The 24049-nt window shown below is 42.2% G+C and overlaps 1 protein-coding gene across 2 annotated transcripts; it reads left to right on the top strand.

Moving 5' to 3' along the window:
* The first annotated feature begins 41 nt into the window (after positions 1-41).
* On the top strand, positions 42-22243 carry f8 (coagulation factor VIII, procoagulant component). Of its 2 annotated transcripts, XM_030062749.1 has the most exons (27): positions 42-232; positions 781-881; positions 1064-1186; positions 2841-3053; positions 3693-3875; positions 4059-4162; positions 4619-4739; positions 4898-5171; positions 5441-5606; positions 5808-5895; positions 6299-6516; positions 6754-6904; positions 7358-7567; positions 8652-9556; positions 9696-9841; positions 10164-10329; positions 10717-10956; positions 11161-11389; positions 12362-12544; positions 12726-12842; positions 13317-13388; positions 13661-13746; positions 14016-14171; positions 18048-18192; positions 18312-18460; positions 20145-20327; positions 21642-22243. In XM_030062749.1, exons 1-27 carry the CDS (start codon positions 78-80, stop codon positions 21795-21797), a joined length of 5040 nt encoding a protein of 1679 aa, XP_029918609.1. In that variant the 5' UTR covers positions 42-77; the 3' UTR covers positions 21798-22243. The 2 variants fall into 2 exon arrangements, with proteins under 2 accessions (XP_029918609.1, XP_029918610.1); XM_030062750.1 differs by lacking the exon at positions 781-881 and having other exon boundaries at positions 120-232.
* Positions 22244-24049: the final 1806 nt, after the last annotated feature.

The following is a 24049-nucleotide window of genomic DNA, read 5'->3' as shown; positions in this document are numbered from 1 at the left end:
GGAGGAGTGCCAGAGCCGGCTGTCTCTGCCTGCCTGGCCCGGGACACGGAGGAGTGGACAGGTGCGCACACGCTGCGATGGGAGCGCCACTTCTGCTGCTGCTGCCGCTCGTCTGCGCGCTGGGGGAGGCGCAGCTGCCTGCTAAAGCCACGAGGGAGTATTACATAGCCGCTGTGGAGATCGGATGGGACTATATCTACCTGGACGATGTTGACCCAGCGTCTGACCAAAGGTGAACTTTTTTTTTTTTAACCCCAGCTTAAGCAACCAACTCTTTATATGCAGGCAGCACACTGCAAAAGATGCCAGTCTGAACAGGTTATTTATACTTTTAAATAATTTTTAAAGTCTTGTTTATGATTATTATTTATTTGACTTAATTTTTTATTGTATTTTTGGACAGGATGGACAACAGTTTCGATTGCTTCCATGACAAACAATCTTTTCTTCTGGAATTTTCTTGACAGTTGTTCACATCTTGAAATTAGACACAATGTGGCAAATATCATCAGGGAAATGGCACAAGGGATGAAAAGCTGGTTGATTACCCTTGGTAAATGGGAAATCACACCAACTGCAGATATTAAAATTTGTTTCAGAAAAAGAATTTTAAGACTTATCTCTGGAAGTTTCATATGAAAGAGATTTTTGCAGTGTATTCTCACAGAGCCCTGCTCTGACTGTCATTCAAAAAACTAGCCTACCTCATTCATTTTTAATGATCTATATTATTTTGTTAAGCTGATTTTATTTTAACCTGCTGTCACTGTTTGGCTTTAGGAGGAGATCTAAAGATGCTCCCCAGAAATACATCAAAGCTGTCTATAGGGAGTATTCAGATTCCACATACTCAGTCCCCAAGTCTCGGCCTGCCTGGGCAGGTGGGTCTATGTCACATCTATTATAAATATGGTATTGTGAGATATTTGTACAACTTATTATTATTCCATTAAGGACAATCCAGTCAATTGAATATAAATTCAGACTATTTTCTCCCAAAGCCAGATCCAACAGAAATAAACCCTGACTGATGACTTGTTGATGCAGTGATGTCTGGTTGCAGGTATCCAGGGCCCAGTGATCCATGGCCAGGCCGGTGACAGGGTGGTGGTCCACTTCAAAAACCTGGCGTCCCAGCCCTACAGTATCAGCCCTGTAGGGGTCACCTACTGGAAACAGTCCGAGGGTAAGAGCAGTTTTGGGACAATGAACTGAAGTTAGCCTCTTTTTTTGATGATACCATCATTTTAACTTTGTACTCATTTGTTGACTCGTAGTTTTTTCCATGTGCAATCCATAACACACCATAGCTTAGTCAACAGCGGGCTATTTTTTCTTCTCAGAATTTTTTTTGGAGCTGTAATGTGAAATCCACATCACAGCGCACATGAGTCAACAGCAAATAAAACTGCTTACTCAAGCCTGTGCTGTACCAGTGCCAGACTGACTTTTACAGCATTAGGAGTAAATGCAAGCCAGATCTCCACACCCACGCGACTTCCTAGAGTCTGAAGTATTTCATGACACCCAGAGATAAGCTGAGTGAACAGAAGCTGTTTATCTTGAAAGGTCAGGTAGTGAGGATGCAAAGCAAACCTTAATGCAGTGCAACAATAGAACAGAGGATGGCAGTAATAAGCTAAAAGGCCTGTTGGGAAAATATAAAGGAAGAAGAACTGACAATAATGATGATGATGATCAATTATGTGCATTAATGAGCATTAATGAGTTAGATAAGTAGAGGCTTCAGCAGTATGGGGATTTCTTTATTTCTTGAATCCAATTTACTGCCAAAAAGTAAATCACAAACAGATGTAACTTCATGCTGTAAAAAGTGCAGCCAGTAGTGCCTGAATTCATCCTGCCTCTGCAGCTCTTTAAAGCCACAAACTCAGTACTACAGCATGAGCTCCCATGCAGCAACCTGAAATGTAACTGGCTGCACTGTCTTTGAATGATGTGTCTGTGATCAATCCACAGGTTATTATGTACTTTGTACTACAGCATGTGCCTTGTCAGATTCAGAGGGGTCATGAGGGAGCACGGAGGTTTAACACCCTTTACTGAAAGCATTAGCATAGATCCTAGTCCTGTTATCATGTCCCGGCTAAACCTCCTGGGCTCAGCGGCTTTAAACTCACTCATGACACACTGTACGGTAATCTGTCCTGCCGGAGCGGGGCTTTAGGAGATATTTCTAATCCAATCAAGGTGTAAAATAAAGAGTCAAGCAAGGGGAACAGTTTGTGTGTGTGTGTGTGTATGTGTGTGTGTGTGTGATTGTGTCAGTGCAAGTGAGCGCTCATACCATGAGTCAGCACTTCCCCAGTATGTTTTTTTTTTTTTTTTTTTTTTTTTTTTTAATGTCAGAGGAGCTTGAGTGGTTTTGGATTCATGTCCACATGGATACTATACAACAGTTTAAATCTCTTTTATAGTATCCATCTCACATGTCATAATACAAATGTCAATCCCAAGCATTTCTAAAAGTAGTATTATTCTAGTGTATTGGTGTATTGGTGTTGGGATTTATGTATAAGCTACTGGATGCCTAAATTTCGTTGGGGATCAATAAAGTATCTGTCTATCTATCTATCTATCTAGCTATCTATCTGTGGTATTCAGTGGATTGTATATAGTATCTTTTATCTTCTATGATATTACTAAATTATATTCTGTGGTAAAGTTTTGGAGCCTCCATAGACGCATAATAATCATAATAATCATAATAATCTTTTGAAAAGTTAGCGTATAATTCCTGTAGTTTATTTTATCTTTTTCACAAGGGGATTCTTCGTGGAATTTATCCGAATACCTTCTCTCTTTCTGTGTATTTCCAGGAGCGGGGTACGATGATGCCACGGCAGGCCAAGAGAAGGAGGATGACGCTGTTCCTCCTGGAGGATACTATGAGTATGTGTGGGACATCAGCCCCAAGGACAGTCCCACGGCCAGCGACCCAGAGTGCCTCACCTACTCCTACTCGTCCAAGGTGGACACAGTCCGAGACACCAACTCAGGACTCATTGGGCCGCTGCTCATCTGCAAGTCAGGTAAGTGCACAGGGGAGCATCTTGATCTGTGGTGGATCGGATGCACACACACGCATACACACAGACATGCACTGACACACACGCACTGACGCGCACACACAGATAGCTGCACCTACAGGCATAGCCATTAGCTCTTGTTTTCAATGAGTGAGCTTCATTGCTCTTTAAAGCACTTTGTGACTCACTTTTCAAAGGTGCGTTATGACGACTTGGCACAAACTTTATTTTTGGGGGAGGAAAAGCTGCCCTGGAGCACTGCAAACAAAATCTCTATTATAATGACTCATTTAGTCTCATAATTCTCTGTTAAAATCTTGTTTTTCTTGCCAGTGGGATGGGATAATCCCACTTGTTTCCAACGCTACTCAGCTTGTTTCCAGCATTTTCCTGGATTAGGTGTCATTTCTTGATCGCAGTGGGCTGATCTGCCTTATTCTGCCTTGTTTTTTACCTATGTCGGCTATACTTCTTGGCAGAAATATCCTGAAACAATTGAAACTGCATTAGAAGCGGTGGTTTGGATCGGTGAAATGAATCACAGTTTTTGTTTTGGGTTCAAAATCGCTGCATATTTCATCAGTAAGAAGATTTCTGGGACTTGTATAGCCATGTTGTGTGTGTTTGTGTGTGTTCTCTCAGGTGCCTTCACAGAGGATGGCAAGAGGAGGAAGCTGGAGTTTGTCTTGCTGTTTGCTGTGTTTGATGAGACCAGGAGCTGGTATGGAGAGGTCGGGGAGAGGAAGAGCAGAGAGAAGTTCAAGAAGAGCAGCGGCAGGAAAGAATACCACACCATCAATGGATATATCAACTCAACGTTACCCGGTAACACATCCGGCTGCTCGCGCTCGACATGGAATTAGTTCCAGGAATCTTGTTGTAATGATAAGCTTCGATAACACCATGCTCAGGGTGTCAGCGGCAGTACATGTTCCACACAGGAATGAAACCTCATTCTGTTTGTGTGTGTGCGTGCATGTGTGTGTGTGTGTGTGTGTGTGTAAATAGGTTTGACCATGTGTCAGAGCCGCGATTATGTGTTTTGGCATCTGATTGGGATGGGCACAGCTCCAGAAATCCACTCCATTCAGTTTCAGGATCACTCTTTGCGGGTAAGTCTTCACAAAGAAGCATCCAGAACTCTGTGGCAACCATCTTTCAAACTCTGAGGTTTCCACAATTGGAATTAGAAGTTTATGAGAAAATTACTGCAAAGTCAAAAAATGAAATGTAGGTCAAAATAGCTTTATATATGCTTGTACATATAAACAATCAATAATGCCTAAGTTTAATAAAGGAAATTCAGTTAAAGCCAGCTTCTTTAAAATATTTTTAGAATCTTTCCCATACACATTACTGGCTATATCTTCTCTTGCTTAGTAAACTCGTAGATTACCACTGTGTGTTATTTTAATTTCATAATATCTAACATGTAAACTGAGAACAATCACCAGTAGTTTAGCTATATCTAAAAACTCCTTTCACCAGAGCAGTTAAAGATTTTTCTAATATAACTTAACCTTCAAATTTATTTATCAATATCTACTACAACTTCTTTGGTTTGTCAGGTGATGACCCATCGTAAAGTAACCCTGGAGATGACCCCTATGACCTTCATCACAGCAGAGATGAAACCCACCGCCGTCGGCCGCTTCCTTATCAGCTGTCAGATACATGCCCACCACGACGGTAAGAGAAGCCGGTTGACATTTCCACATGGTTAAAAAAAAAAAAAAAAAAAAAAAAAAACAGTGCTTCAGGCCATAGCTTCAGGCTCTGGCTCTGAAATTCATTGAGCTTTTTCGCCTTTGATCTCGATAATGACTCTGAACCGCTGTGCTCACCAGCTGGCATGAGCGCCTTCTTCACGGTAGAGGACTGCCCTGAACCGGTCTCTCTGCCCGGCCCCGACCTGCGTAAAGTCAAACATTATGAGGACTACAGTGAGTACGGTGAGGAATATCCCGACGATGGAGTGTTTGAGATCGTGAACATGCAGCCAAAAAGGCCACGGGCGCAAATCAGGGCCAGCAGGGGCCAGCAGTCTAAAACCTGGGTGCATTACATCGCGGCTGAGGAGATCACCTGGGACTACGCCCCTCACCTCAAACCCACAGACAGGTAGGGGGGAGGAGAGGGAAGACAGGTACCAAGAGAATAATCACTAAATATGGCTGCTGGAGAATATTTGATTGAGAATGAATTGAACTGATCGCCTATGGATCAGGCTGGGGATACTAGTCAAGAATAACTTCGTTGGTTTACAATCAGAGTCGCAAAAGTTAGTTTCCTTTAAAAAACATTTGTGTAAATAGGTCTAGTATTAAATAAACTTGCAAAATGAAATTTATCATTTATTTTTGCTGTTACTGCCCACTATGCCATTTCAGTGAGCTGCAGTCAGATTACTTCCCTACTTCTCCGCATCAACTGGGCTACCAGTATAAGAAGGTGGCGTATGTAGAATACACAGATGACACATTCACCCAAAGGAAAAACCCCGCCACAACGCTGATCGGCCCGCTTCTGAAAGGAGAGATCGGCGATCAGTTCCATGTGAGTGAGACTCAAAATTCTGTGTTATCAGGTGTGGAAAGTGATGTTTAATGTGTGTGAGGAGTTTGGGCCAAGCAGTCAAAAATGCACAAGCAATAAGAAGAAAAGTAAAGGATATTATGGAGCTCTGTCTGTGTGAAGGCATGTATCTTTGTATGACTTTTTTTTTCACAACTCCTTTTGGTTTAAATCCGCTTCCAGATCATTTTTAAGAACCTGGCCAGTCGCCCTTTTAACATCTACCCCAATGGCCTCACCAAGATCTCTCCACTGCAGAACTCCGCAAACGGTGAGCTTAAGCATGGCCGGAAAGTGTGACGGAAATATCGACTTTCAAATTAGATTGCTTTCTCTCATTTTGAGTGCCAGTACACAAGGCTGTCTCATGAAAGCGCTTTTAATGAAATTAAATGAAAGGGAAAAGTGGTGTGAAATAGTTGTTTTCTTTACCACTGTGATATTTTTGTCAATCTATGTTCACTATATTTGTCCATTTCTTTCACTTACAAATCAATCAACAAAGGCAGTGTTATATTTTTTTGAGCATGATTGGATGTTGTAATTACTTCTGTATCTTAAGTAATCTCTGTTGGTCTTAATCTTAGCTACATCATATTCTCTGCTGCTGCTGTGGCTCAAATTCCCCTGTGAGACCATCAAAGTTTCATCTAATCTCTTCTAATTAAAAACAGTAGAGGGGAAGGACTTACGTTCCATGGGAGTCCCCCCCAATGGGACATTCGGTTATGTTTGGAGGCTGACAGCTGATGATGGGCCTCTGGAGGGAGACCCCAAGTGTCTGACCCACCTGTACCAGAGCACCATCTCTCCAGAGCGGGACCTGGCCTCGGGGCTGGTGGGGATACTGCTCATCTGCAAGTATGAAGCCATCGACACCAGAGGACGCCTGGTGAGTATAACTATACACTGATATTTATCTTCACTCCCAAGAAAGCCCTGCAGGACAATGACAGTGGTCAAAACTGTGAACAAACAGAGTCACTGTCTTTTTAGCCCGGCCGCCTTGAGGTTTATTTCCATTTAAGCAGAAATATGAATCCAAACAATGTCACTTCACACCAGAATTAATATCAGTTAATATCCTTTGTCTCTTTCTCTGTGTGTCTGAATCTGTGGTTGGGTCCAGTTGAGTGCAGACAAGCGGTGGACCCTGGTCTTTGCTGTGTTTGATGAGAACAGAAGTTGGTACATCAACGAAAACATCGAGAACTACAGCCAGGACCCCTCTAAGATCGACCCCAACGATCCTGACTTCTACAGCTCCAATGTCATTTACAGTGAGTTCACCATATCTCACCTTTGTAGGATGAAGTCACTTCTGTATTTTGAAGGTGAAAAAATTGTTTTGAAAGTTGTGAACGTTATTAAGAATGTTATACGTTTATGTTTCATATAACAATGGCCATTATGATTTATTCAAATCTTCTTTTCATTCCATTAAATATTTTCTGCCCCATTTGATGTGGGTTAGGTGTAACTTTGGTAACTCAGCTGAGTAAAATGAGTATATTTTACCACATGAATGAAATGTGTCACAGATTCCCTTATGGCCAAGACAGCAATATTGTACTGCTTTGTTTGTTGATGTTTGCATGTTAGACGAGTACCAGCCTACCCATTTCAAATTCATCTGACTCTCATACTACTGCCACAGAACCAACTGAGTATCACATCAAATATCAGTATCACATCCAAAACCTCAAACTGTGAATGTGTTTGTGTACTTCCAGGTGTGAACGGCATCATGTTCAGCGGGCGCCAGTTTGCGATGTGTCAAAGTGATGTCACTTTCTGGCATGTGGCCAACGTGGGCACCCAGAGCGACTTCCTCTCCATCTACTTCACAGGAAACCTCTTCCAACAGGACGACGTCTTCCAGTCTGTCCTCACACTGTTCCCCATGACTGGCGAGACTGTTCCCATGGAGACCGAGCTGACAGGTAGAGTCTTAGGTTGGAATTTCAGTCATTTTTGTGGCGACAGAGCTACTCTAGGTGCATCATAATCTCAGTGGTTGAGTTAAACCTCAATCATCAGTCAGAAACCCCAGTATGGAGCACAGGTAATCTAAGTGCCAAATAAAATGGCAAAGAAGGAACTCAAAATGTACAGTAAATTAAAATCAAAATGGCAATCATTCATTAAGGACCATGACATTCATAGTTCAAGTCAGCAGGCTAACTCGCTTATCCACTTTATTTGGATGTAGGCTCATGTGGTTTCCTTGAGCTTGAAGCGTCATCTAGGTTAACTAGCTAACCTAAGTAATTAAGTTATGGCTGACTGCATTTTTCTCAGTCAGCTGGAAGAGCACTGGCTTCATGACTTGGCCAGAGCAGCTGTGATTCTTTGGCTCCCACGTCTGCAGTTTGACTCAGACATTTACCATTCATAAGCTCCAGGATCCCAAGGAACCCTCAAAGAAGCTCCAGAAATGAAAAACGCCCCTCCAGAAGCTGTGAGCTGAAGTAAAGCACTTGCTGGAACCCACTGAGGCTGTCAGAGGTTCCTGCAAGAGCTTATAGGCTGTTAGGCGCTCTTCCAGTAACCTTATCCTGTGGAAAGGTTCTTTGAGCAACCTTGAATACCCCGCTGGATATCTGGATACCATTCCCATATGGAAAAGTTTTGTGCTGTACTTAAAATGTATTTTTAATTTCCTTGCATCCCCTATTGGATCTTAAAGATCCTTTTAGTTTTCACAGTGTATTATCTGATCAAAATAAGAATTATCTGTCTTAGGACTTTGAAATGAATCACCAATATGTGTATTCTGTCTCTCACCTGAGTCAGAAGTCTCTTTATATTAGTGCAGATGTTCCAGTTAGGATGGTAAAATAGTTTTAGCATTCCTATTCAGTTGCCCTACAGGTTTAAGGTACATGTACGTAAATGCCAATGGTATGTAAGGATTAGAAATTGTTACACATTGAAAGTGTTACTATAAATGAATCATTGCTACTTGTCCTTGGCATGACTTGCTAGACTTTCATCCTGTCAACTCTTATCTGTTTCCTCTTTCAGGTGAATGGGAGATCAGTGCCTTTGATGGCAGCCTCAAGAGCCGGGGGATGAGTGTCCGCTACACAGTTCGGCCCTGTGACAGCGGAGACCTGTTGGTTGATAACGAAGATGAGGATGATGAACTCGCTGACTATATTGACCAGATAGAACAACCAAGGCCAAGGAGCTTAAGAGCCCAAAATCGCACAGTGATGGTCCGGTTATGCAAGAAACCCCTCTCTCTCTACAACACAAACACTACATTGTCAGTGAACACTTCTGACAATGTCACACAGGATGCTTCTGGGTCAACTGGAGCTGAAGGAGAAGAGTTAGTGTGCGAGGTAAGGAATGTGACTGTGACAGCATCAGAGGGGGACAATGGCAACACAACGTCAGAAGAAGAAATCCCACAGGATATCTTGGAGGAACTGGAAAGAGATGGGGAATGGACGGCATCAGTGGCCCAGGATGCAGTCGAACCTGGGGAACAAGGTGAGAGAAGACAGAAAAGAGAGGCAATTGAAGACTGGAAGGAAGGACTTCTGGATTCTGGAGTACTGCAAGACGGAGGAACTGGGATAGAGGTTGTGGGAGAGGCTGTGGAAAACAGGACTGACACTGGTGTCAACATGAAATGTGAGCGAAGAGGCGAAATGGCGTTTAAAAAGAATGACACACAGGCAGATCTTGAACAAAGCAATGAAATCGTACCAAACCACGATCCACTGCTGAGCAGGAGGGACTCAACTTTAGATCCAAGTGGTTCACAGGAACTGGGCCAAAATCTCCTGCCAGAAAACAACATTCAGCCTGAACTTGAAGTGCAGACCTTGGAAGCTCTACACCTGGATTACTACAACTATACTAATGAGAACCACACTGAAACATCTCTGTCTCTAGATTATGATGACTACAATCTAGAGGTACTGTGTGTGTGTGTGTGTGTGTGTGTGTGTGTGTGCATTAAGTTTGCATGCTTCATGTCATAGGTTGGATGCTAACTTCAGCTTCAAAAAATTCAAGTTCCACATCCCCTTACGTGTATGCTAAAATATGTTACAGGATAACAACAGAACTTCAAATATGTTCGGTTTCGACTACGTGGACCCACGCTCCGCAGATAACAGTTATCACCACTACTACATTGCCGCTGAGGAAATCACGTGGAATTATGGCATCAAACTACCAAACCAGTTCATCAAACCCAGGTTTGGAAAAATCTTTCCTTAATGCACAGTTATTATATTCTTTATATTCATTGGGTTACCTGATCTATGTGAGAAATATGAACTAGGTGAACTTAGGATGGAAAACTTGGAAACTCTTAGCCACTGCAAATACTGCAACTGTAACATTACAACTACAAATTTCCTGCAAATACGAAACTGTGTTCAACAGTCTCTCATAATGTTGCCATTGCTCAGAAATAGGTAAAAGAATAACAGTTACCAATTGAGGAACTGTGTTTAAAACAGACACCTAAGCAAACGTTTAAAGCAGTTGTACTGATTCATGCCCTGCCCTCTTCAGTGAGATGCGTCGTGGGATGAGGAAGTTCCTACCAGAGTATAAGAAGGTGGTGTTTCGGGCCTACAAGGATAAAGACTTCCTTCATCCTGTGGCAAGAGGAGAACTCCAGGAACATTTGGGAATCATGGGGCCTACCATTAGAGCAGAGATCAACAATATCCTCACAGTGAGTGGGAGCTAAGCAATCAGCTTTCCCCTCAAAAAACTGTCACCATGAAAAAAGCACGTGTTCTCCGTATCTATTTGCACACTGACACTGCTCAGTATGCAACAGTTTTCCAGTCGTTATGTGGAGGACTGTTTGTCCACTCATAAGCTGATATGGCCCTGGAGCAGCTGTTCAAATTAATTTTGATGGATGTGGATTAACAAACATTTGCACAGAGTAACAGTGAATGATTTTGCTGCATTTAATCTATCTACAAAAAAATTATATAAAATAATTAAAAATAATGCAATGATTTTGTGAAAAAATGCCTTTGTTTTCTTGGTGTTGGTTCAAACATTTTACACCTACAAAATCAAAGTGGTTTTCCCCTCTGTCTTTTTCAAGGTGACCTTTAAGAACAAGGCATCCAGGCCGTACTCCTTTCACCTCCAGGGAGTGTATGACCGCAGCCAGGGGGTCGGCTTTGCCCAGACCCACGCCTCCTCTGCGCCAGCTGGGGTCCCAGGGGAGGCCGTGCCCCCCGGGGAGGCCCGAGTTTTCAACTGGAGAATAACCAGGACACAAGGTCCCTCCAGCAACGAATTTGACTGCAAGGCTGGAGCCTACTATTCCACCGTGGACAAGGTGTGTGCATGTGTTAATCACTAATCTGCTCATCTTTCTGTCTCATATGTGTCCTTGTTTGTGACTCTCCCCATTTATGCATGTGTAGTTTTAGTTGTGCTTCATTTTCTCGCAGTCTCATCTTTGCTTTTATTTCAATTTTATTCACTGTGTTTTTAAACTAAGTTTTAGTTTAAAATAAGCTTTAACCATGTTTCTTTGCAGGAAAGGGACCTTCACTCAGGTCTGATTGGGCCACTGATCATATGTAAGCCTGGAACCCTCAAGACCCGCATGAAACTGCAACCCGGCGTTCAGGAGTATTCTCTGCTCTTCCACACCTTTGATGAAACCAAAAGTTGGTACTGGGAGGAGAATCTGCAGAAGTACTGCACCCCACCCTGCCAGGCCAACCTCGGAGACCCCTGGTTCCACGTCAGCAACAAGTTTTCAGGTGAGGAGAGTGAAAATAGGGATAACATAGGGCTAAAAATAGGGAAACAGTGGAAACAATAAATTCCCACCAATCCCCAGTATGTCACTACTCTGTTTCTTCTCTTCATGACAAAACAGGTTTCTTTACCAACATTTTCTGGTCAATCTCCTCCTTGTTTCTTTACAACAATTTTGTCAAGTCAGTTCACATTCTTCATAGAGATTGGCTGATTGATGAAAAAAAAAAAGCAGTTGACGTCGTAGCACCTTTTCTGTAAAACATCAGCTGTTTCCAACTGCAGCTTTTGTTGCATTTGTTTATCATATCCACATTTCAGAGCACAGCCCACAACTCCACCCACAACCTCACCTGCATCAGTGATGCAACTGTTGAGATGGTGGAGTGCTTCAAATATCTCAAACTCACCCTGGAAAATAAACACCATTCCACTGACATCCATAAATGCTGCCAGCAGACTATCTGACATCTGCAAACTCAAAGCACTCTCTGTTGCCCCCTAGCTTCTATTGCTGCTCTACAAAAGTATAATGCAAACAGTTCTCCTCTACTGTTCCCCTTGTCTTTTCATCATGTCAACTGCCTCCAGCAGGAATAGACTCACACACATCACATATAACACCTCCAAAATCATTGGCCTTTCCACCCGCAACCTGTCAGACCTTAATAGCAGAGCTATCACACAGAGAGCACGCACCGTTGCACATGACTCCAGGCACCCGCTCAACCCATTCTTCACACCACTTCCATCTGAGCACAGACACAGAACCCTGGTCTGGAGACCGGCACGCTATAGCAGGAATAACAGGAATAATAGCATTATTAAGCAAAACACCCCTGTAACCACTGGATACAGGTGCTACATATATAAATTTGTTTGCATAAATATGGATGTTGTCCTTGGTAAAGGGCACCAAAGAATCTATATCTTTAATACTGCTCTCAAAAATAATACCAGCCTTTTTTTCATAGCAATAAATGGCTATGTGGCGGAGACACTTCCTGGTCTGTTGGTTGCCCAGCACCAGCCAGTCAGGTGGCATCTTCTAAATGTTGGGAGTGACGGGGAATACCATGCTGTGAACTTCCACGGCTTGTCTTTCAGCGTCCACACGAAACAGGAACACCGTATGGGCGTCTACAACCTCTATCCTGGTAAACACCAACACATGAGCACAAATGATCATATTCATATGTACCTATAGCACTTTCTACATTTTGGAATATTAATTGTTAAATGCAGAGCTGCGGAGCTCCAATCTGCAAACTTTCTATCTCTTCTTTTAACCGACTCTCTCACCTCCACACTCACACCCTTGCTGCTGATGTATTGTAGGAGTGTTTGGCACAATAGAGATGAGACCCCCCACAGTGGGCACTTGGTTGGTAGAGTGCACCATCGGAGAATACCAGCTGGCCGGCATGAGGGCTAAACTTCTGGTCTATAATCCACGTAAGTACACACACTCTGTTCATTATAAAATCCAATAGAACAACGGACCAAGTCATTCTCAGTGAATGTGCCACAGTTCATTGAAAGCAATAAATGCGATTTTGCAATACTAGGAATTTGATTATGTGTCAGAGCCTTCCTGACAAATAATTGCCATGACACATTTCTGAGGTAAACACTCAAACAGGTCAACCTGTTTCATCCTTTCCAACCATGTGCAAATACCAAAACTGTGTGCCATTTCTAAGACTCTTCATATAATAATGAATTATATCCCAGTTTCAGCCTCATATGGCTGTGGGTTTGAATAAAATACCATACTGGTATGTCTGGCTTCATGTCTGCACTCTATGTACTGCACGGGTATCTAAAGTGCCCAGATCTGGATTTTGGGAATTCTTGGAGTCATGATTAGGTACAGCTGGAGTTCTGATGTGCATCGGTGAATGGAATTTCCTCATGCTGGCTTTACAGGGTGTATCTTGCCTCTGGGGATGAAGTCGGGAAGGATTGAGGATTCTCAGATTACTGCATCAAATCACATAGGTAAAGACTGTTTTTTTTTGTTTGTTTGTTGTTTTTGAGGAGGTTAACCGTCACTTAACAAAGCTAATGGGCCAAGAGGACTCTCTAATTTAAAATCTCTGGCTAGTTAAACCTATATAAACACAACGCAAACAAGGACTCACTCCAGGCTTGTGCTGTTTGCCCACTGAAATCGCAAAACCTGAAAATGATTAATATTGGCACATGGACTATATAATGGTGTGTGTGTGTGTGTGTGTGTGTGTGTGTGTGTGTGTGTTTTGTGCATCCAGGCAGTTGGGAGCCCAGGTTGGCCAGGCTGGAGCAGTCTGGTTATATCAACGCCTGGATGGGCAAGAATAGGATGTCATGGATACAGGTGAGACATGAAGCAGTTATTCTCTGCCCGGCATGTGTCATTATTACAAGGATACAAGGATACAAGGAAGTTTATTTGTCATTATACAACAGGTTGAATAATGAAATTAAAGATTATTATTATTATTACACCATTATTACAGTGTTTCAGTGGGCCTCATGCAAAATTGATCTTAAAAAATGTTCTTAAAAGTGCCTAAAAGCAGATTTTTTTTTTCATGCATGAGGCCTAATGTGTGTGTGTGTGTGTGTCTTTGTGTGTGTTCCTAGGTGGATCTCCAGAGGCCCACATTGCTGCATGGTGTCCAGACCCAGGGAGTCAGGGCTTACCTGAGGGACAACTACATCACCCACTTCACCATCTCCTACAGCCTGGACGAGGAGACGTGGACCACGTACCGAGGCAACAGCACCAGGCCGGCCTACGTATGTCATCTACTATTGGCAAAAGCTATTCTTTTTGGGGTTTTTTTTGTTTGTTTGTTTGTTTGGCTGGAATATTTCACCCAAATGCTATCCATCATGCACTTACTTTGAGTAGTCTTGACTGTCCAAAAACAAGAAGAAGTTTTAATTGCATGCCTCATAAAGAACACAGATCCTCAAAACGGTAGCCTCTTCAGTCAGCATGGAGTAGATCAGCAACTTAGAGAAACAGCAGCAAAAAAAAAAAAAAAAAAAAAAAAAAAAGATATGAACACATTTTCAAATTTCCAATTTTTGTGTATATAATCTAAGTCCCATTTTTATGGTTTGTACCTCCAGCAAAGGATCTATAAATCTTCAAAGTCTGTGCGGGTTTAATGAGAACACATGAGCCACTCATTGTTTCCCCATTACAGCTAATTTTATTACAAGGACAATGAGCTATGTAGAGAGTTTTGCCCATATTTTCCATGAAGTACAAAGACAGCTTGGTTGCATAAAGTCAATTACAGTACAAAAACTGCTAAATTAACCACTTATCTCAGTGTAGCCGGGGAGTGAGCGGGACACGTGGCCAATGAGCAGCTCTGTGAACGTACAGGCCAGTCCTCGTGCATGAAAGCGTTTTCTGGAAATGGTTATTTAGCTTTTTTTTCTTTTCTTTTCTTTTCTTATTTTTTTACCGGAATTACACTGGTTTAGGAGACTGGAGAATAAAAACCTTGGATTATGCCACTCAGAGTCGGAGAATTTGAAACAGACGTGTTCATATCCTTTTTGCTGCTGTTTATCAAAGTCACCGATCGACTGTATGCTAACAAAGGTGGCTGCTCTTCCTGGAGTCTGTGTGATTCAAACTTTTCAGTCAGACATTCAGGACAGCTCAGGGTGAGGACCGGAAACAAAATATTGCGTGGGATTTTGGGTGAAGTGCTCCTCTAACAGCTGATAGACACTGCTTAATGTGTAGCAGCAGTGTGATATTGACTTCATCAGGTGATTTATATGTTGTTTTTCCAAATATTCACTTACGCCCAAGTAAGTGTTCCTGAGAAACTTGGCGCATGTCATTCCTATTCCAGTAGAACTCTGCACCATTTGAGTCCCTAGATATCATTAAAGGTTTTAATGTGGTATTTTCTCTGTAATGCATAAAAGCATTTCTGCAAAATTAGTTTGCAGATACCAAGAATCACCACTAGTTTGTCACCATTTCCAACAGGTTCTGTCTACCAGTTTGCCTCAGGTTTAATGTATAATGAACAGACCCAATCCAATCCAATCCAATCCACTTTATTTATATAGCACAATTTAACAAACACAAGGTTTTCCAAAGTGCTGCACAGCAAGATAAAACACCACAAAATAACACAACAAAAGCAGAATAAAAAGGTAAAAAAAAAAACACAGTAGGATAACACGATAAAATAAGATAAGATCAATTAAAATAAAATCAGATAAAGTAAATAATAATAATAATAATAATAATAAAATAATAAAACAAAATAGGATAGAATAAATAAAATATATAAAAAATATATTAAAATATTAAAATAAAAAAATATTAAAATAAAATAAAATAATAAAATAAAAATAAAATAAAGTAGTATTACAATTATAATTTTAATAGAATAAAATAATGTAAAATGCACTGCCCGCACAGCATAAAAGAAAAAAAAAAATGCACATATAAAATCATAAATCATAAAATCATAAATCCTACATGCTATCAAAAGCTAAAGAAAAGAAGTGGGTTTTAAGAAGGGTTTTAAAATGAGATAGTGAGGAGGCCTGCCTAATGTGCAGCGGCAATCGATTCCAAAGTGTTGGAGCCGCTACGGCAAAAGCTCATTCCCCTCTGAGCTTTAACCTAAATTTCGGCACGGTCAGGAGCAGCTGGTCAGCTGACCTAAGAGAGCGGCTCGGAGAGTAGGGGAGCAGCAGCTCAGAAAGGTAGGGTGGGGCAAGGCCATTCAGGGCTTTAAAAGCAAATAAAAGGATTTTAAAATGAATCCTAAAATGGACAGGCAGCCAGTGGAGTGAAGCTAAAATAGGTGAAATGTGCTCATACTTGCTTGTGCCAGTTAAAAGACGTGCAGCAGCATTTTGTACAAGTTGAAGACGGGCAATGAAGGATCCACTAACCCCCATGTAAAGTGAATTACAATAATCCAGCCGAGTGGTCACAAAGGCGTGGATTACAGTTTCAAATTGCTGTCTCTGAAGGACAGGTTTAATTTTTGCCAGCTGCCTTAACTGGAAGAAGCTTGACTTCACCACTGCTTTAATCTGGCTGTCAAAATTTAGCTCTGTGTCCACTTTTACCCCCAGATTTTTCACAATTGGCTTGAGATACTGTGCCAGAGATCCCAGATCAACTAAGGGAGTCACAGAAGTGCCACCAAAGACCATGACTTCTGTCTTTTCTTCATTAAAATTCAAAAAATTTAATGACATCCACGCTTTAAGTTCATGTAAACATTTAAGTAATGGTTTGACACAGAAGGAGTCAGCCCTTTTAAGGGGGACATAGATCTGACTGTCATCCGCATAACAGTGAAAAGAAATGCCATGTTTCCTGAGAATGGAATCAAGTGGGAGTAAATACAGGGAAAATAAAAGAGGGCCAAGCACAGAGCCCTGTGGAACCCCACATGAGAGAGGAGCAGTGGAGGACACAGAAAGTCCGTTGTGACAGGTAAGACCTGAACCATTCAAGTGCTGATGCCCACCCACTGCTCCAACCGAGCAATCAGGATGTCATGGTCCACTGTATCAAATGCTGCTGTCAAATCTAACAGTACAAGGACAACACAGTGACCAGAGTCAGTAGCTAAAAAGATATCATTAAAAACTCTTGCGCTGATTCTGTGCTGTGCATTGTTTTAAAACCGGATTGGAAAGTCTCAAGAATATTCTGTTCATTTAAAAAGTCAATAAGTTGTGAATAGACAGTCTTCTCTAAGATTTTAGAAAGGAACGGCAATTTAGAGATGGGCCTGAAATTTGCTAAAACAGTGGGATCCAGCCCAGGTTTTTTTTAACAAAGGTTGCACAACTGCATGTTTAAAGTTTACAGGGACCACTCCAGAGGACAGGCTGCTATTAATAACTGTGAGAAAGGATGGCCCAACTGTGGGGAAAACCTCCTTAAAAAGTCGGGGGGGGAACAGTATCATCTGGAGAACCTGAGGGCTTCAGTTGACCGACAATCTTCTGCACAAAGGGCAGGGTCACAGGCTCAAACGTGTCCAAAACAGCAGGGCAGGGGACAGACACTGAAGGATCAGACACAGGGAGTGAAATAAGTGCTCTGGTAGAGGTGACCTTATCAATGAAGAATTTAAGAAAGTTTTCACACACAGCAGGAGAGGCCTCAATTCCGACTGTCTGTGGTGCATTCAGAGCGGAGTTGATAACTTTACTTTAACACACGAGGCTTGTGGCAGTTTAATAGAACAATATCGGAAAAATACTTTCTTTTAGCCTCTTTCACAGTGGATTGATAATGACGCCAGCGGCCCCTCAACATTTGGAAAGACACTTGCAATTTGTCCTTTTTCCACTTGCGCTCTGCTCTGCGACACTCCTGCCTGGCAGCACAGGTTGTTTCATTGAGCCAGGGCTCCGGTTTAGTTTTAGATTTTTGCTGCCTGGTCTTAAACGGAGCTGCAATGTTTATGCCAGTCTGACAGGTGTCGAGAAACCACGAGTTGATAGCCTCTCATAGACCATCAGAACTGGCAGGAAGTTGAAAATAATGAAATGTGTTGTTGAAAAGCAGGTAACTGAGATGGTTCATTTTATATTTTTAAGAAATCCTATGTAAAATACCTCAAAGAGTAAACCAGTCTGCTTTGCGTGGCTCTGTTGCAGATTTTTTACGGCAACATGGATGGCTCCAGGGTGAAAGACAACCACCTCTCTCCACCAATCGTGGCTCGCTACGTCAGGATTCAGCCGCTGAACTCTGTGAGAAACCCGGCTCTGAGGATGGAGCTGCTCGGCTGCGACGTCAACAGTGAGTTGTACTGAGGCAGCTTTCTCACTTTTAGCTTTACATTGTCAAAGTGCAGAGGCTGATTGTGCTTTATCTGTGTGTGTGTGTGTGTGTGTGTGTGTGTGTGTGTGTCACACCAGGCTGCTCTCTCCCTCTCGGACTTCAGTGGAGGCAGATTCCTGACAGCAGCTTTAGCGCCTCCTCAGTTCATTCATCTTTCCTGCGTGTCTGGAGCCCTACCCTCGCTCGCCTCCACCAGGATGGCAGCGTCAACGCCTGGAGGCCAGAGGTGCAAACACACACACACACACATACACCTTTTTTTTTTCTTAAAGCAAAACATGTTATAGTTCCATTAACCCTCACTTCAGTAAAGAAGCTGTGCTGTGCCATCACCCCCCTCTCACGCTGGTTCCTAACAGAACACCATGACTTGAACAGCACAAAAGAGGAAGTAGCAGCTGGATGTACGACTGACACTGATAGTTAACACCAGCGAAAACACTGAGCATAGTCGTTTTGACCTCAAATAGTGGTTGCGTTGTCATTTTGCAGCTTTAACCTGCCTCTAACCTGTTGCCATTAGTGGAAAACTGGACTTGCAGTATTCCGGTAGTCACTCACTCAATACTGTGTAAACCTGCAGGCTTGCTTCTGTTTGGTCCAGTGGTGAGAAGGCCAGCTTGTATGCAGAGCAATGCCACTAAAGTGAGAATTAGGACAGTCATCAGAACTGATTAAATGTTTTTATATTTTATGATATGAAATACATTTTTCAAAGTATCAGAAGTTATTATTATTGTGTTTTTGTACTAATTTCCAATAAAGAAATAAGAAAGGGACAATGGGAAAGAGCACAAAATAAAGTTAATGCCTACATCCTGAAACCAAATTGGATCCTATTTGTCATTTCAGTGAGCTATTCAGCCACATTTTGCAAAGCGATGTGATTGGCTGACATCATTCCTGCCACAGTGCCATTGAGCACTATGGTAGAAACCAGTGTCATGAATGCTGTTTTTCCACAATGTGAATTCTCCTCTACTATGTACTCTCCCCTGTATTTTTTTTTTTTTTTCCTCTTTTGGGCTGCACACGTTGTCCTCTCACGCTGCCTCTCCTCTCTCACCCTAAAATCTCTGTACCTATCCATTTACTCATTTTCCACCTCTCCTCTCCTCTTCTGATTTCCTCTCCGACATTTCACTTATCACTCCACTGCACTGAGCTGCAGAGGTGTGATTTGTCCTCCTATCAGACTGCTGACAGCTTCAAGGTCACAAGTCAAGCAGGAGTGCTTGTGATCGCTGGACTGTGTTTAGTGACCGTGTGCCAACTATTACACAGATCATTTTGGAGAGCTGAATGGTGAATTATATGCTGGTTGATGGTAGTCTATGTTGCTATAATGATATAAAATGCTATAATGAAGCTATAACACTGGCTCAATAAACAGACTGTGGCTGAAAGCTGTTACAGCAATTTTCACCTAAACATGTATAGATATAGAGCATTGATCCTTGAACATTCAAGATTTTCAGATTGGGTTTGCAAAAATTAAATCACTAAAGTGGTGACTGTTTCATTGTTTTAGAGGGATTTTTCCTGCCACTCAGTGCCCTTTTCCCATCACTTATGCTGTCATTCTTCTCCATAATAATGAATGGATCCATGCATTCATGGTAAATGCATGTGACTATACTTTGTGCAGTCCCATCTTGCCACAATAATATAGTGGGAAAAAAAATGCGCTGGCAGAAAATAAATTTATTTCCTGGTTGACATAACTGGCTTTGGCCCGTAAGGGGAAGTGGCTAGGTGTGTTGTGTTCCCTTTGACCCCCTCCACCCTGGTTTCCAAATAACAGGACGTTCTTGAGTTACATCTTTTCCTTTCTTTTGTCTGTGCTTTTTGATCTTGACTTTTTACTCGATGCATGTAAAACCTTTTGTCTCTGTCCTCCTCCTCGCTAGAACAACAACCCCCACGAGTGGCTGCAGGTTGACTTGCTGAGAGTGCGGCGCATCACAGGGGTGGTGACCCAGGGAGCGCGCTCACTGCTGACCCAGATGATGGTGACAGAGTTCTCGGTGACTGTCAGTCCGGACGGACAGTCCTGGAGCAGCGCGTTGGAGGAGGAGTCGCAGAGAGAAAAGGTAGGGAGACACACACTGTCGTCAGATCAGTTGGTTTGCCAGTGCAGCAGGTCAATATTTGCCCTTTATTGTGAAGCAAATACTGGCAGTCTTATCCACCTCTGATATGATGGAAGTTCCTCTTTGACCACAGCCGTACATACACTGCAAAATAATTCATTTAAGTCATTTTAAGTTTCCTACCACTAAATTAGTTTTGGCAGATTGCCTTGTCTTAAAGCACCATTTGTTTGGCCCATTTACCACAATTTACCCATATTTTACACTGCAAACCATATTAGTCCAGTCATTTTATGACTCAAGGTCAAACAAATTGCAACAGAAACAAATTCAATTGATTTTGTATCCTCAACATGTCCTGAGTGAGGGAAAAAAAAAGTCCCGAAGAATCCCACTGGGGGAAAGTTTCAAAAAAGACCAAAATATAGCCCATTCAAACGCCTATTCACTTTTTTTCTCATGTGAATAGGGTAAAAATTTTAACCTCTAGGTATCACCATGAAAATTGCTGAGTTGATTACTTACCTTAAGACAAATAAAAAATGTATTGCAACTGAGTTTGTTTCTGTTGCAATTTGTTTGACGTTGACACCTTATTTGGCTTAAAATTACTGGACTATATTGCAAATCATGGGGTTGTTTACCGCTGCTTGTAGTAAAACTAATATGAATGACTTTATTATAGAGATGGAATATTGGTCTCTGAGAGTTCATTTTCAAATTGTAATGGATGGAAAGCAATGGCTGGATAAAGGGGGGAATTATATCACAATTCTAAAATATGACTGTCTGCTTTGGGAAAATATTAGCAGAAACAGTGTTTCAGTATCACCCCTTAAAAATAAAAGCAAAGACCCAGTGACATGTTAAACAAACACGCAGGGAGAAATCCAGCATAGCAGAGGGAGAGCTCCGTTCTTCCTGCCATTAACCTCACTGTAGCTGCTGCTGCTCTTTATCTGCATCACTCTGTGTGTGAGATTTACCCCCCAAAACAGCTAAACAGCATCACCAATCAGTTGAAAATAGAAAGTTGAAATAGAATTAATGTGTTTTAGAGTGGAGTTTTCCTTTGAAGAGCTGCTAACCTGAACTGTTTTAGTATGCCATAATATAATGCTACTTCAGTGGCTTTTTCCATCATGATAAGAATAAAATTCATAGTGTGCTTAAAATGTTTGATATGAAAACTGTCAGATTTTAAGATATTCTCTCCTCATATTTTTTGCTCTTCTTCATTCTCCTCCATCCTCCACCTCCTTGTCTACACCATTGTCATTCCTCTCCTCATCCCTCTCTCCTCTCCTTCCTCAGATTTTCATAGGAAACAACGACCCAGACGAGGAAGCCGTGACCCTGTTTGACCCTCCTCTGTTTGGCCAATTCCTCCGTATCCACCCGCGGGGCTGGGTCAACGACATCGCCTTGCGTCTGGAGGTGCTGGGCTGCGACACGCAGCCGCGCTTCTGAGACCACCGGGTCCCGTGGTGCAGCTCCGCACCAAGGCCCGACACCCCATGAAATCCACCCTGAGGGGAATATTTGATACCAGTAGTTGTGATAAACCCACCGGCAGCATGTCATCATTATAGGCGGCTCCGTGTTCACTGTGTTGTGTGTTTTCCTTAACTAGCTGCAGCTTAAAGAAGCGGTGCAAAATTAAAATTGTTCAACAGAGACAGTTGTAAAGTTATATGTTAACTATTGGAGTTAGGGTTAGGGTTAGGGTTGTATTTGCTTCAGTACAGCACTCTACTGAGTAACTCTCCACAGCACGCCTATTGAATGTAACCACATGTAAATATGTCAGTCTGGATGGATGTATACAGTTTGAACGATATTGTGTATCACTGGGAAAGTTTGTATTTCTGTATATTGCTGGTTTATTATAGTTTAAATAAAGAATGAATTTTGAAGAGTTTCAACATGAAAACATTTATGGCCTGAAGCACAGGAACATTGACAAACACAAATCTCTTTCATCTCCACACGAAATATAAGCTTTTTATGCATGCTTTCAAACATCAAACCTAGCTCAAGTGTGTGTGCACTTGTGTTGAAGTGTGTATGAAGCTTCAAATGTGGATTAATCATTTTTAAACTAAGGCAAAGTCAGCACTTCTCGTTTCTCCTTGTATTGAAAACAAATCATAATCATCTAGCATTTTTCCTCAGGACTGCTTCCTCCATTCTGTCTTGTTCCTCATCTCCATGACACAGAGTGGTAGCGCATTTCTGTCTTTGCTTTGGTGTTCTTTCTTCATTCTAGTTAAGGGAAAACATGTGTATCTGTGTTCTTTCTCGCGGACCGTTTAATCTGTCTGCAGTCCATAATGTTCCTGAACTGTTATTGCGGCTTATCCGCCTCTAGCAGGCTCCCTCGCAAGAAACAATGAGCGACCGGCTCAAATATTGTTTTGTTGCAAGTTCAAATATGCAGTGGTCGTGAAGAGAGGAAGCTCCATGTTTGCCGCTGGTAGACGGGGATAAAACAATGATGTGATTGGATGGGAATTGGCAAGATCAACAAGGTGTGTTGATCTTGCTCGTCTGTGTGAAGGCAGAGTGAAAAACACCAGCGCGGTGTTTTTGGAGGACTATCTGCTGCACCCTGCAGCCACATGTATCCACCTTTATCAGCTCATTATCAGTGGAGGAACTTTCCAGGGAGGAGGTGTGTTTGGTTTGGAAGACAAAGTGACAGACTGGACAGGACAAGCGTTGGCAGAGCCGTGGCAGTAACACATTATGCCGGGCTGTCACACCTTATCGCTTTCAAAACAACCACACAATGTCCACCTCCACCTCAACAACAGATGAGCCACCTGTATTGTACTCAGCTCCCATATAACCCCCCACCCCAATTTTTTACACCCATTTTAGGGGGGGCAGGGGATCCTGAAGGGAAACACAGGGTCAAAAGTAGATGCCAAATCAAAGCGGTGAAAGCTGTCAAATTATTAAAGTCATAAATCTGTAATAAACATTGTGTTTTGGTTAGGCACTGATTCAAATGTGGAAAGTCCAGAGTGTATGAGGGTTAGAACATTATGATGGAAGTTCATGATTTGGTGCAAAATGTAACCAAAACAAAAAACACATTAGAACACCAAGACTTGGAGGAACAACATTGAAAAATTCGTGCTTTGATTTGGTGTCAAAAACATTTGACATTCGCAGATTTCTGTAAGAACTGCATTTTTAGGTGAATGGATCACAGAAATTGCTCAGAAACTCCCTTTATTGTCAGTATACCTAGAAAACCAGACACCCTCTGAATGCCTGCGGCCTCTAGTTTGCGGTCAGGTTTGATGAGGCTGACTATAGGTCATTTTATACAGTGACGTCAAGCTTCAAAAAAATGGTCTGACTACAATGAGATGGCTCCTATGGGGGCTAACATCATCACACATGAATCAAATGTGGCTCACTGACTCCACAAGAGGCTCAGCTTTCCAGTCAAACCCAATTTATGCAACTCCAACACTGTTTAGGCCCCGGGCAGTAGACATACACCATTTTAGAATAGGCGTAAAGAACACATTTGCACTGCGTACAAACAGCTGCAAAGGGAAAATGCATGGGTGCCCATAGAACCCATTCACATTCAGATATCTTAAGGTTAGAGGTCACGGGACTCCTTTGAAAATGACCATGTCAGATTTTCCCTTGCTAAAATTTAGCCAAACTTTGGAGCAATATTTTGCCCCCCTTGGCATGCT

The sequence above is a fragment of the Myripristis murdjan genome, chromosome 10, assembly GCF_902150065.1.
Source record: "Myripristis murdjan chromosome 10, fMyrMur1.1, whole genome shotgun sequence".
NCBI classification, from domain to species: domain Eukaryota; kingdom Metazoa; phylum Chordata; class Actinopteri; order Holocentriformes; family Holocentridae; genus Myripristis; species Myripristis murdjan.
This window is presented reverse-complemented; position numbering and strand designations above follow the sequence as displayed.